General features: G+C 43.2%; 1 protein-coding gene across 2 annotated transcripts in view; it reads right to left on the bottom strand.

Annotated features, from left to right (window-relative positions):
- Window positions 1-14,717, bottom strand: part of LOC143004893 (AT-rich interactive domain-containing protein 3B) — a 48,540-nt gene that overhangs the window by 4,585 nt on the left and 29,238 nt on the right. The window contains exons 5-8 of one of the 2 annotated variants that reach the window (XM_076156067.1): window positions 4,126-4,309; window positions 2,858-3,117; window positions 342-617; window positions 55-147 (exon numbers count right to left, since the gene is read on the bottom strand). In XM_076156067.1, the coding sequence (XP_076012182.1) occupies window positions 55-147; window positions 342-617; window positions 2,858-3,117; window positions 4,126-4,309 (813 nt within the window). Of the gene's footprint in view, window positions 1-54; window positions 151-341; window positions 618-2,857; window positions 3,118-4,125; window positions 4,310-14,717 lie in introns of both variants that reach the window. The other variant, XM_076156066.1, reaches the window with a different exon arrangement.

Here is a 14,717-nt window from a genome sequence, read left to right as displayed (position 1 = left end):
AATGTAAGAAAACATGACGAGTATACACACACACACACACACACACACACACACCTGAGTAGATTGTGCCATTGACCTCCACCGAGACAGTGATGCTGGCATTTCCATTGGTTGAGATGCTCAGAGACATGTCCTGCTGCTTCTCCTCTGCTGTGACATGAGAGCAGTGGACAACATGTTAGAAATCTACTACTTTAACAGTACATCATTGTCCTTTATCAGTCCAATCATAACTATATATAAAAATATATACCAGACCCTTACATGTTTAAAACAAATAAAGACAATTAAGTTCAGTTGTTATTAACATGATATATGGACATAACCTTTCCACTACTGACCTCTGGTGGTGATGGCGGGGGCTCCCAGGCGGAGGTTCATGGGCATTTGGGAAGCCATGGCCAGCAGGTTGTGTTGAAAAGCCTGTTGCATCAGGCGCTGCTGCTCTTCTGCCAGACGTGCCATCTTCCTCTCCGGTCCCTCCAGTCCGCCGCTGGTCTCCAGCTTTTCCCTCAGCTGCTCCAGAGTGGCTGCTCGCGCCAAGCCGGCAACCTGCTGCTGACCCAGGGCCAAGGCCATGGAGGGTCTCGCTGCCATTATGGAGGATGTTAGATCCTCTGAATGAGAGAAAGTGAGCAGTATTAGAAAAGATTAATAATTATAATGGCCGACGTCTGTTCTAAGACTTGATGTCAGTGTTAGATTTTACTTCTACACTCCAAGGAAAGTCACCTTCGGGTGACAATGATACTTTGCTCCAAGAGAAAAATGAAATCTCCACAGGTCTAGTCGTCTAGTCGCATTTTGTTGCTTATACTATAAATACTCTACAGACCTGCTGAGATATGTCTGGAGCCTGATACAAGTATAGAATTATAAGTCAGCAAAACAGCCTCCCAGACTAAAAGTATAGTTCACATAATGATTACTTCTTGTTTAATTACATATCATTACAATCAGCTCAGGGAATTGTACACGTGGCAGTAACAGTTTTGAAGACGAAGAAAAATGGATTTTTACTGTACAGTCGATAACAATACGTCAAACCCCAGACAACATCTAGTCAAATATGACAACAATGATACTGTATAGCACAGTTGCTAAGAGCATCCAATTACAATAATGCACATGTTCACTCTAGCCTGAAGGAAAAGCAGTTATTGCTCTTTTATTGATATTGTAACTCACAATATTTTACTGTCATGTCAGACAAGTAGAAACACAGGAAAGTGGATGTGGTGAAGGGTTTATGTTAACAGCCAAGTAATCACAACCATCCACAAACTGGCCTGGTCTAATGGTTTACTGTACAGGAGCTGATGAGCAAAGCACTCTGGGAAACAGAAGCAGACAGGCTGTCTGAGCAGGTGGACGCTGGTATCTTTGACAATATGAATGCCTAAGAACTCGTCAGAGTTTTAATGGACTTCAACCACCAAAGACAAATGACAGGCGAGACCACATCAAGTAAATTATGGTTTAAATATGTTTGCATTGCAGATGGCACGCCATGGATATCATGGTGGTTGGCAGCTGAGCCACATTCCAGCCGAGTCAAGGCGACACCAGATAAGACGGGCGGGTAATGACAGTTATCAAGAGGATCCCATTGATGTGGACTGAAGTATTTAAAGTGCGCTGGTCATAAAGTGTCCCCCCGGCGTGGGAACCATGTTATTAATCAGTAGTAAAGCCAAGGGCGGGGGGGGCCCCCACACACACACACACACACACACACACACCTGGTAGTATCACACACATGTACACACACAAAAGAAGGAGAAAGGGTGCATGTTATGGTTTTATATGATGAGTTGCAGTATTACTAAATTGCAACAGAGGGCACTACTTCTCTGTGAATGCTTAAATGCCTCTGGACGTTTAGAACTGGAATTCTCCAGTCCATCCAGTATAGAGAAGCTACAGTATTTCAATAAACATTTACCCAGTTTTATTTAACCTCAATCTGCCCAGAGAAACATTTCAGAGTATATGTGTTCTTGTTTCCACAACCTCTCTACTTGCCTGAGAATCAACCTCCCTTGACTACATGAACTGGATCACTGAGAACCTTCACAGACACCACTACTCTTCTTCACCTCTCATACAGTTACACACATTTACATCTGTGAGCTGCGAGCAGGGGTGTTAACCGGCATAAACTATTATGGGTGGAATAAATAAATCTCTGGGCTTTGTGATAATCAAGCTGCGTTTAAGTACCCATATTACACAATACCATTTTTAGTCATCCTTGTCTGTAAAACCCAGAACAGTGTCCCTCTAGACACCGCAGGACCCTCACTTGAAATACCCAGCCAATACCCAGCCTAGAACCCTTTTTGAAAGGTCTTCCCAATGTGGAAAAATCGAACCTACAGCCGCTTTAGCTCGATCAGCACTGAAGAAAAAACCACCAATACAGCCTTGAATGGGTGCTTGGACACCACGTTACGTGAGTGGTAAGTTCAGACACACCCAGTAGCGATTAAGAGACGACCAATCAGAGTGGTGACTGATTTCCATACTGTCAACGTTCACCGAAAACAACTCCTACACCCAAATGATGATGAATGAGGAACTGGAAGCTACAAAAAAACTGTGTTTGTGTACGTTTTTTGTCAATTTACTTCAAACTATTTGCAGACAAAATGGGTCTATACTGACTTGATACATAGAGCAACATGTGGGTGCTTTAGATAAAAAAGGGGGTAAGATAATGCCTGAACCAACAAATCATTACTCATTCATACTGTCATCTATGTATAGTTACTTAAAAGCCCCAGGTAAAATAGAACAATGACAGTCCACATATTTTTAACCTCTGAAGCCTAAATGACCTTTGTCAGGCGTCTACCTTTCTTGAGGGAGAGTCCTGATGAGGCCTGCAGGCCGTTTAGAGCGGCAGAGGTCCCTGCCCCGAGAGCCGAAAGGTGCATCTTGGGAGGAGAGAGGATGTGCGGGGCTGTGCTGGGAGAGGGGGAGAAGCGGAAGAGGCTGCTGCTGTAGCTGGGGCGACGACCCTCGCGCCTGTTACTGTCGATGGCAGCCTGGAGCTCACCTGGGGAGCTCAGGCCTTTCCTCTCGCACTCATATGGGTACAGATACTTCATGTACCTAAAGAGGAAATAACAGGGTTCAATTCATCACATCAACACAAAAACCTCGATCTCCTATCTTTAGCATTTGTCTTGTGGACTGGACTGACAGCTGAGAGCTTTCTTCATACCATCAACAGACATTTGTGGCTGAATTTTATGAGACAGCTGGTATGTGCAAAGAATTGTTTGCGTACCGAGTGTGCAATCATGGGATATGTCACAGCGGCTCTGCAAGTATGCATAGTCACAGCTTTGGCATGTTTTCCATCCCATAAGAACATATTATGAATGCTGACTGCATAATGGTGTGGTTGCAGTGCCGAGGATCAATAAGAAGCTAAGAGCAGCATCCATTAAATGGAGCGGGTGGAGCGACGGTACACAGCAGCTCACCAACATTAAAAATACATAAAGGTTCATTAGGGCACTCCACTAGTGGACACGATAGAGAGGTGTTTCATCTACTGAGGGGCTTCCATCGAGAGAGTGAGTTTTAGCCCCGGCTCAGTGTCCACGCTGTCAATCAAACCCCACCTTAGTCATTGTGAACTCTGACCCAAATCACATCAATAAATCTATGAGAATCAATGGGCTCTGTGTGATGTAATGGATGGAGGGCTTGAATGTGAGGAGGGAGGGTGGCCTGGTGAGGGAAACAAACTCACATGAGTATAAACACTCAGGCAAGGGTTAACATTCCCACCCACTCACAAACACATACACAAATTCACATATTATCATACCATACAGACACACACAAATACACACTGCTTGAGAGGGGCATTTGTTTCCAGCTGGGCTCTTCCCTCACACGCTTTAGATTCGTTATTTTGCTCTGCTAGATTAAATTAGAATTTATATAAGACCAACAATACACAGACTGTGTGTGAGATACACTGTGAATTTATACTCAGCCCAGAGACTAAAAATGTATTTTGATGCTTGTTTGGGGTCGAAAGCCTTTAGGTGTGCACCGACTCATGCACGCGTGTACACCCACACACACACACAAATGCTGACTTACTGTGTGCGCAGGGTGAAAGCAGCACTGGTGATGGAGGTGGGCAGGTTGAGTCCCTTTGTGATTTCTCTCCAGATCTTCTTGTTGATGACCTCCACCAGGCCTCCCTTCTCTGTCACCAGCTTGTACAGCATGTACAGATCCAGGACCTGCTTGGCCATGATGGGGATCCGATTGACTGGGGTTCCTACGGAGGAGAAGAAAACAATAAATTACATTAAAAGTAGTGCAAAAGCTTCAGCTATTTTGATTTTAATGCCATGGCCACGTGTTTCTCACAGCCATCCAGGATAATGTTCTGATCTCTAGATACTGATCTATTAAGCTTTCTGTAAGGCCTACGGTGAGGCCTGCTGCCAGCACTGCCTGTTAAATTTGGCTTTGAATACATATTAGCCCAGTTAAGGCAATCCGGCTTGACCTGGAAAAGGGGATTCGCAAACAACACAAAACGAAGCGGCTCTAGACTTTTGATACAGATGCATTAATCTTGTCAACAGCTTATCTGCAGTAAAGCGTGCAGGGAGCGTGTGTGGGGTGGGGGGTGGGGGGGGGCTGGGCGGGTCACAGTATGTAATAGCATCAGAAAGTGCAATGTGCAACAGTGTAGGCATGGTACGGCGCTGTGCGAGGAGAGGAAGGGGGGGTTGTGATGACCCGCTAATCCATGTGCAGTGATGGGGGGCTCATGGATAGGCCAGTATAATGAAGCTCATTTAGAGGATTGTACTGAGTAAATCCACACCCCTCTGCTGGCCCAGCACAGTGGAGTCACACCGATTTGAGCTCCTGGTTAATGCTAGCCAATCCTTTGGCCCAAACACAGGCGGCTCTTAACCTGCTGCAGGACTCATTAATGACTTTGTAAAAAAAGCAGTGTGATCAGGCCGTGAAGATTAGTCCTAGTTCATTTTCTTCAGTTGGTGACATGTCTTTAAGCCATGCGCACATGGGAACCTATATAAGCGTGTTGGTCAGGCGGGCGTGGCAGTATTATCAGGGGTGCTATGCTTGTAGGGGGGTGAGGGATAACGTGAATAAGAAACAATAATGCCAAATTCCAGCTGAGGCCAGCAGGTAGCCTGATAATACACCGAAAGGCAGGAAATGAGGTACAAAAACAGGATGTGAAATCTTTAACTAAGATAAACAGGTCTCAGGTCAAAAAGATCCTGTGGGGAGAGCTCAGTGAGAGATCATTGGGCCGACTTTCACCCTGCTACAAAATGAGCTTGTGGTCAGCCCAGCGAAAGCTACAGCTATCCTATCTCCAGAGACAATTAACAATCAACACAACAAAAGGGCGCTGTGCCAGGGTGCCTGCTTCTTTTACAGCTCGTTGAGATTAACTATTTACCAGAGGAGAGGAGAGGAGAGGAGAGGACATAATTCAAAGAGGGAGAGTCAGGGCCAGATGTACTAAGCCTTTTGTGCTGGTTTGGGATGTCGATTTAATGCATTCTGCTCTTACATGGTGTTATGTATAACATGTATAACAGGCGCACAGGCCTGGAAGCTCAGTTTGCATGTCATCTCTGTGAGTCATGGGAAGGTGTGTTTCTCTCCTTCATTGATATACATGGAAAGGAGGATTGCACAAATGCTGGCGGGGATATTATAAGTGCAATTAATTACGTATTCTGTTTGCTACAGGCGGTGGCCAAATCTGTGCAAAATGTCTGCACCTCTGAAGACCAGGTGCAAAATAGCATGTGGCATGATTCCTTCTGCCAACAGCAGTAGTAATAGCAGATACAGAGAGAACCCCCCCCCCCCCCCAACTTTTGCAAAGGCATAGCAAGCTTCGCCATTATTCCTCAAAACGATTTGTTCCATTTTTGCACCCCCAACAATGCCGTAAAGTACCAGGTTGCTATTAGATAATGTATAATATACTGATAATGACATACAGGGGAGTGGTATGTCTACTTGAACAGTAAATCTAATGAGGTTAAGTTGATCATTAATATCATAAAACTGCCCGGATAACCTTACAAAGCTGTTTACTACAACTGCACAGCCTTATATTGCAATCAGAGCTGATGGCAGGGTGGTCGACCCCTCGTCCCTGCGCTGAATCGCTGGGCAGAGGCAACATTTCCAGAACACACATCGAATGAAAGCAGCACAAATGCTTCACTGCCAGCGCCTCGTCAGTTATTTAATGCAGCGTGGGACATCAATCCTGCATCAAACAATTAGTACAACCAGAGGGGTCAGAGATCAGCCAGGGGTTATTGATGTGTGAATTAAACTGCAGGTCAGCAGGAAGCCATGTTTTCATACTGGCCCGGCTGTCCCTGTGAACAATGAGAGCACAACAAATGAGGCACAATAGCCCTGTCCCCATAGTGACAGGCCAGCAGTTAGTTAGGCTTTAATTCACGCCCATGCTTTTATTCAAGCCTCATATATGCTGTCAAATCACATCCAGTGTCATGTATTGACAAGTTCATCATAAAGTGCTCTGCGAGGCAAAAACAGCACGCTAGGGAAAAAAAAAAAAAAGGTTCTGATCACAGAGCAGCGTGTGCGTGTGTGTGTGTGTGAGAGAGAGGAAGGGTGTATGTGGTTGACTGGAAACCAAATATCTAACAATATATCATTAGTGGACCAGAGGTGGTATAGAAACCCAAAACAGCATTAATAAGTCAACACGTGACATCGGCCAGGTTTCACATTTCAATATGGACCGACCACATGTGAAAGATCTGGGAAAACACCTTTGATAATACCGTAATTGACCAAAAATCACATTAGCAAAACTTGGGCAGTTAGCCAGTTCCCTTATTTGAGAGAGTCGACATGCCGCCTGCCTTTGGTGTCCAACATCTGCTCCGTTTCCAACCCTGGAGACATTTACCTCTAACGGGCTTAATTAGAGCGTCTCTTTTGATCACAGCAGCATAACTCTTCTGTCTCAGTCACATTTTATGAACTCTATTCTGGCATTATTAAGTTCAATCTGTTTGCTGGCTGCTACTTAAAATCATCCGCGGAACAAAGAAGTAGTCGAGCTAAAGATTTCAGCCATACAGAGGAGAGAAGCCATGATATGAGACTATATATTGAACATTTCATGGCATTAGGTCAGTCAAGCTTTAAAGTGGGCCATGATTGGATATTTCACCTCTCTGTAAAGCCACGATTTGTCCACCCGGCTGCTCTGAGCCAATCTGTAATTGGCTGCAGGCTTCACCTCCCATCATCCTTTGCCCCGGACTGATTTTCCCCCAGGGACAGGGCCATCAGGAGCCTAGTGATTAATGGCACCAGGGGTCATAGGTCACTCGGGTGGGAAGTGCTGTGACTGAGGGCCCCTGAACCACTCCCTAAGTCCTTCTTCCATCTACATTGAGGACGCCACAGCCACACGGCCAGCCTTCAAACGGCCAGACTTCAAATGACAAACGTTACAGACGAAGGACAGAAAGGAAGACAGTGAGAATAACACGAGGAGACATCAAGTAACTCAATAAAGAGACAAAGAGGGGCAGAAACACCATATGGGGTTTTACAAATACAGGATTTTCAAGAACAATGGCGATATGTTTGAAGAGACGCTGCTACTAAACAAATTTCATCTTGATAAACCACAGGGTAACAACAACTTACTATATCTGCACTATACAACACAAACTCTCCACTGATATGAATATAAAAAACGTTAAATATGTATAAGCTGCTTGTGCGTTGGCACCCAAGCAGACAGTGACAGACAGAGGCAGGCTCAAACCCAGTCTCTGTCAGGTTGAATCAACCTTACCCTCCATGCATTACAGTTCCACTTCTCCATCTTAATATGAGGAGGACAAAAAACAAGGTCATTCCATCTGACCCCTGACCTATTTTTAGCAGGAAACAGCTGTTTGCATTAAAGGGCCTCTATAATAAATCAATTGGTTGTCCCTGATGCCAGTAGCGGTAAATTAAATATCGCCGACTACACATGAGGGGCCTTTAAAAAAAAAAAAATTCAAATCAAATGAATTGAGAATTAGGGGATCAGTCGGTAGACAAAGACACAAAAAAAGAACAGCGAGCCAATAGAGAGGGGAATTGATAAGAGTAACACATAGGAATGGAAGGAAGGAAGTAAGGAAAAGGGAAGGAAAGAAGGAGAGAGGAAGGGGGAGGTGTGGTAGCCATCTGACTGGAGAAAGACTGGATTACTGTTGCAAGGAAGGTGTCAGCCAACACAAACAGCTCGCTGGCCTCAAGGTCTGAGTCCTGTAAGAGCACCGACAGCCCACCCCAAGACACACACCTTTTCCCTCTCTTTTCCCCACATCCGCACACAAGATAAGACAAAACGATTCAGCTTACTCATTTATTACCTTTCATGACATGAAAACATGTCGACAAGACTCAATTATCTGATGACAAAAACACGATCAGTGAGAATTTGTGCAACTGTGAAATCCAGAATCCAGTCACTTGTGCCTCACACTCATACATTCCTGTTTAACTTGATGGTCGAGCATTGTAATTGTTTGTGTTTGTACCTGCCCCGCCCACCGGCTTCAGAATATTACGTATTTGTTGCCACATCCTTCAAGTGACTTCTATTGTCGATTTGGGTTCAGAATGTTAATACTTTGCGATGTTTTGACCAGCAGCAGCCTGGATCCTTCATTATTTTGAGACATACACTCTGACAAGGGAGACAAGAGTGTCTGGACTCCACATGCTGAGAGTTTACTTTATGTCGAGCAGCCGCTGGCCGCTTGGTTTACATGTTCGTACCTCAGGGCAGCATATTGTCAGGACCCTGCCGTATGCTGGGGCATGTTTGTTTTATTTTTAATGCACGGCTCTGGACATAAAAGGTAAAAAAGCTATGAGTGTATGGAATTTGCTATCTTTAGTCCAGGCAGAGCCACCACTCGCATGACGGACCAATTCATATCAAGTGCTAAGATATGCACCCGCCACATAAGGGAAGTTAAATGTAACATTACACTATAGATACATCGCTATTCTAGGCATGAAGCTAAAGCCACAGCTGGTGGAGAGACAGACAGAGCGACGGAGAGAGACCGTTGTCTATTAATGTCCATCATATCACAGTCAATACGCGTTTCAGCTTTGACAGCGTAGGTGTCTTTCCTGTCATGTCAATAGAGTGCAATTAATGTGAATTGACAGAGGGAGAAAGACGAGAGAGAAACAAAGAGAGAAGGAAATACTGAGTTGATGTCAGACAGCTGCTCTGAGCGGAGATGTGAAGAAAAGGAAACATGAACAGAAAATATTCTGATAAATAAATCAAATAGGTGAAAGCACAAAGTGCTGTGTTCAGTTTGGGGCGGCAATCTGCATCTGCATCTTTGCTAGGAGGCCAGCTAATGATTATTTTACCATTGATTCTTATATTGATGGAAATTTCAGCTAATCCATTATTTGTTTAATCTATTCTTGTTTTTAAGTAGCTGAAACAGCTAGCTATCAAAGGTTACAAGATTTATTTTTCTCCTCTTAAATGGTCTATAGAGAATCCAAAAAGATAGTTACATAATGTTACTCAATAAAAGGAATATTATTTTTTATACACTTTTTCCAGTTATTGACCTATCAATCAATGCCCAAATCTTCATAGATTTTTTGGGAGGACCACATCTCCTGCCTTCGGTTTTTATTCTGCATATCTCACTAATGAAACAGGCACCAACAAAGCTTTAATATGTTATTTAAGATGATGAAATACCACCTCTTCCCTTCTATCTGTCTCAATAAAAAGAACAAATACAGTGGGAGGAAGACAAACATTCAAAGACGGATAAGTCACTTGAAGCTATTATTTACTCAGGAAGCAGTGAGAGTAGCTTCTTAGTGAGAATTATTACAGCAAGCAAGCAGGCGATAGATTAAAGTAGCTGTCTTCTGTGCAATGTCTACGGCTTCGGCCGGTGGTAGAAAACGCAGCAAAACTGGCAAGGCTCCAAAACAAGAGCCAGAAGATGTAAATCTCATTGGCAGTGGTTAACACACTGACTGTCAGAACACTAATGATGACACAAATGGATTTTAGAATGACATAAACACAAGGTGTTAAATATCTCTATATTTTGGCAATTTTGTGATACACAGAATGCTCATAAAGTACCTGTGAAGTCAATGTGCAGAGAGAGAGAGAGAGAGAGAGAAGAGAAGAGAAGAGAAGAGAAGAGAAGAGAGAGAGAGAGAGAAATGGAAGAGAATGAAAAAGGGAGAGAAACATGACTCCCTCTCTCTGGGTCATGAAGATGGGTCACCTGGTGAAATAGAGGGGGAGGGGGATTGAAAAGGTTGGATGCCGCGAAAAGTGAGATGGGCTCTCCAACTGTAACCCAAGTCCCCTTGGTCCCCAGAGATCAACTGACTGGACTCCAATCAACACTGGGCTGATATGGATCCGACAGAGCTGGACGGATGGTTGATCTCTCTTGTGTTACATTGGGTTCTTATCAATCATTTGGATATGTAGAGGATCATAGCTATCTGAAGGGTGTCTTCCATTCAGGGAAACCATCTCCACTTTTATCAATTCTATCACACTTTCACAATAGAAGTGCCACTAGATAGAAAAGTATCTAGACTTTATTTTACAACTTGTTGCATGCACTCATTACAAAAGATGGTTGATCTGAGCTGTTTTTCCTCCACAGCAAGCCCAGACTAGTGCGGACAGGACCTTTCACAACAGCCAGTATGATTACATACACTCAATAGTCTGAATATTTGAACTTACTGTGGCTAAAGGGAAAAATGCAATTAAGTCTTGCAAGGAATCATTACCATTCTCTGAGGATACACTGGATGACGTGTTACATAATCGCAGTGTGTAGTCAATCTGCGCATTGACTAAATGTCCGGCACAAAATTAATTGCTTTAATTGCAGCGTAACCAATGCTTTAAAGTGCATATAAACATAGTGAGTAACACACTGGGAGGCAATACAATTTGGAGCCATGAAGGTTGAAGGATCGGCGACTAGATACCTGCAGCTGTTCTCTCCATGTAACAAATGTATGGATGGCTGCGTTACTGCTCACGTTGCCGTCAGCGCTACAGAACGCACCCCGCGCCATTAACTGCAGAAACCACTAGAACATAACCCACACAACACATGTGTTTTGTTGTCAGTTACTCTGTATTAGAAACTTCAGTCAGAACATAGGTTAAGATTGAAAGCATTTCACCATTGCTTGTCCTTTTGACTAAAAATATCTCCTGTTCTTTAAGAATGTGCCGCACACACTTTTCTAGGATGTCCTCTGTTCTTAGTTGTTTCTTCTTACATCTTTTGAAGTGCACTGGGGCCTTCATGTTTGAACTGGCTTTTAAGGCCCAGGCAGCAATTGTATTTGTCCTGAAAATATGTTTGCAATGTGTTGCGGTTGGAAAAATAAAGTTAGAAACCATTGCTGACATTTGTACTATTATTATCATTAACACTGAGTGATACTGGCTTGTTTTGAAAGTGACTGTTCAGAAAATGTATTTTCTATCACTACTGTCAAAGAACTCTGCATATAATGAACACGTCTACCGTATTATTTTGTGACGTATTATTGAAGTGCATGGCTATCCATTGTGCATTAAATCTGTGTTTATGTTGATGACATCTAACCACTACCGTCTTAGTGGTTATTTGGCAACAGTAAATAGCATTTTGGCAGTTGTAGTGTAATTAAATAAATCACCATGTGTTGCAGTTTTAATAGCCTGGTCAAATGCAGCGGGTGACCTCTCCTCTATATTTATATCTCAGTGGAAGAGTTAGAGAAAAGTAACGTAATAGCCTTGTTGTGCAAGCAGCCAACTCAGATCTTTGCAGAAATGTCAAGAATGTATATGTCACAGCAACATGACAATGGTATGTTGTACGCATAATAGAGGGAGGGGCTTCTGCATCAACAACAGCTTACTGTGATTAGTTTGTGCTTAACTTTCTGCACCAAGGGAGGTTTGAGTGAAGCAGAACTGAGAGAAAAATACACCCTTTTCTGCAGTCAACACCAGTGAGCAGCTCTAAAACTGGTCGTCAAACTGGTAGGTGACAGTGATGTCTTCACTGGCAGGTGCAACACTGATGGGGCTCCCCTCTACCAAGGTTTATAACGCAGCTAACAGCCTCAATCAATGGACACCCACATTGAAGGATAAAGCCATCAGCTGACGAGCTCCATTTGGGGCCAAGCGGCATTGTGATCAATACAGGAGACATCAGCTGCTGTAAGCCACGGAGAAGGGAGGGACATGTTGAAATGAGGCAGGACATTGTGGGGGTTGGGGAAATTTTATCTCACATCAATGCTAATCATTTTGGGCTTTTGGAATCCACGCCAGCAGGCATATGTTTACCTAATATAGATTGAATTAAAAGAGGCCGACATGAGTATTCGATTGAATTCCTAAATTAGCAACAATACAAGTTAACTGCTAAATATTCCTCTAGGCTTGGGAAGACCATGCAATAGGAGGGCATCTGACATTAGACGTTTGATGTTTTAGATGCAAATTAATTTCAAAGCCCAAGCCAAGAAACAAAACCGAACACAACTGAACAGAAAAAAACAATAAGAACGTTGTGATGATGCAAATCATGAAAATTGGAGTTTGAAGACTAATTGTGGAAAATTAAACCTCATCTGTACAATCATCTTTCATAATGTAGTGTCCCCACCATTTGCCCTAAGATTTGACAACAAAGTAACAAAACTAAAATGGCCTCCTTAAAAAACAGTAGTCGTTTGGCAGCTGCGTGTAACTGCCCTGTTCATTTCTTCCCTCACATCAAGCATCTTGTTTTCCATTAGGCCCCTTTTCAAAGCGATCTCTTATGCAACGCCACTGCAGAGCTGCACTGGAAGTGAGCTCAGGGCTATTGTGCTGGTGTAGGGCTCCTCTGGGGGCTGTAATGTATTTCATACCATCCATCACAAGGGTGTGGAGGCCAGGAAACATTGCTTTAAAAGCACACACAGGACACAGATGGGGACGCAAGACACGCAGAGACAAAACTGAGCACAGACTGGACAATAGTTTGGGCAATTTGTTGATTACCGGAGATTCTAAAAGGTTTAAGGCAGTGGCCTTAAACCGTGATCGTAATGTAATGTAATGTAATGTAATGTAATGTTTAACGTGAAGAGAGCTTAACGAAGCCGAACTTTATGGCCATTACTTCAATTGAAAATGTTTGAGGCAATGAGCAGGGTAAAATATTACAAAAACGTCTCAACCAAAAATAAACATACCAAATGAGCTTAATGTGACTTAACATGGATTACTCACTGTAAACTAAGTCAGAGTGAAATGAAATTAAAGGGCTTGCCACTGTGCTGTGATAAGAATAGTACATCAAGGTGAAGCAAGAAGAATAAGACACTAACACAAACCCCTGTTAGCCAAACGAAAGAACATTTATCATTTCATTCATCTTTATCAGCCCCAATTTGACCTTAAATAACCATTTACAGACTTACAGATTTCCTTCATACTATATTGAAGTCTGAACATATCCAATCCATATAAATGTACCTTAAATCGGATAAATTTTCCTTTACACCACTGTAAGCTTCCATGTTATCCTTCATGTGGGAATATATTTAAATCTTCAATCAGATTTTCCTGAGAAAGTACATTTTTTGTTTCGGAGAAAGGGCATTTTCTACTTCAGTTTCAGTTGCCCGGGATTCAGTTTTGGAGTGGTCCGTGTGCCTTCTTCATAATTAACAGAAGCATATATACACTTATTCAGTAGACATATATTGGATGAAAGGTGCCTTACGCCTCTCTTTCAGTGCCTTGATTCCCAGTATGTCTTTTTGTATGCATGTATTCTCTTTCTGTGTCCCAATAAAGACAAAACAAGATGTTATTTTTCCTATGACCGTTAACCTCACTGGGAAGCATGAACCTGCTTGAGGCCTGTACTCATCCTCTTCTCTGCTTGGTTACTTATGAGCCTGGTGATTAAGAATCTCCCAGCTCTGCAGCTTAGAGACTCAAATCCCCGTACAGTATGGTCGTAATTAAAGATGGACAGCACAGTGGCAATCCAGAGCTGTGGAACAGTCTGGAAAATGACTGAGGAAGTAACCGGGGGTATGTGTTGGGGGTTGGGATGGGAAGAGGGAGAGAGGAAGAGACACAAAGAGCCTTGGTTGACTTGGTGGGTAAGAAACAAAAAGTTACAAGATTTTAATCTGATGTCCTCCGAACACACACAAACACTTGCACGCACATACACACACTCACACAAAAACATCAGGAAAACTACTATTTCCTTTTGTTTTGAAGGAAGAGAGGAGCAGGACCACAGTAGATGCACTCACTCCCTAAAGGCTGGGTTATAATTTGCCAGGCCTTGGGTGGAGTATTCCAAAAAGCAAAGATAATCTCTGCCCTCAAATGAATCAACATGATAACCACACAATCTTTGATCACTAGTGTGGGGAAGAATGTCTCCATTAAGAATAGTTTTCCCTCGTCCTTTAGAGTCTGTCTTGGAACAGTGATTAGAAAGCAGTGGTTGGATTCTGTGTAGCGTTTAGGCTCCCGCCCTTTCCTGAGAGTATAGGGGGCCCCTGCTACTAGTTCTAGCCTT

Source organism: Genypterus blacodes, unplaced genomic scaffold (genome assembly GCF_046128005.1).
Source record: "Genypterus blacodes isolate CSIRO-AG114 ecotype Tasmania unplaced genomic scaffold, CSIRO-AGI_Gbla_v1 ptg000067l_1, whole genome shotgun sequence".
NCBI lineage: Eukaryota > Metazoa > Chordata > Actinopteri > Ophidiiformes > Ophidiidae > Genypterus > Genypterus blacodes.
Note: the sequence above shows the minus strand (reverse complement) of the source record. Positions and strands in the feature narration are given on the sequence as shown.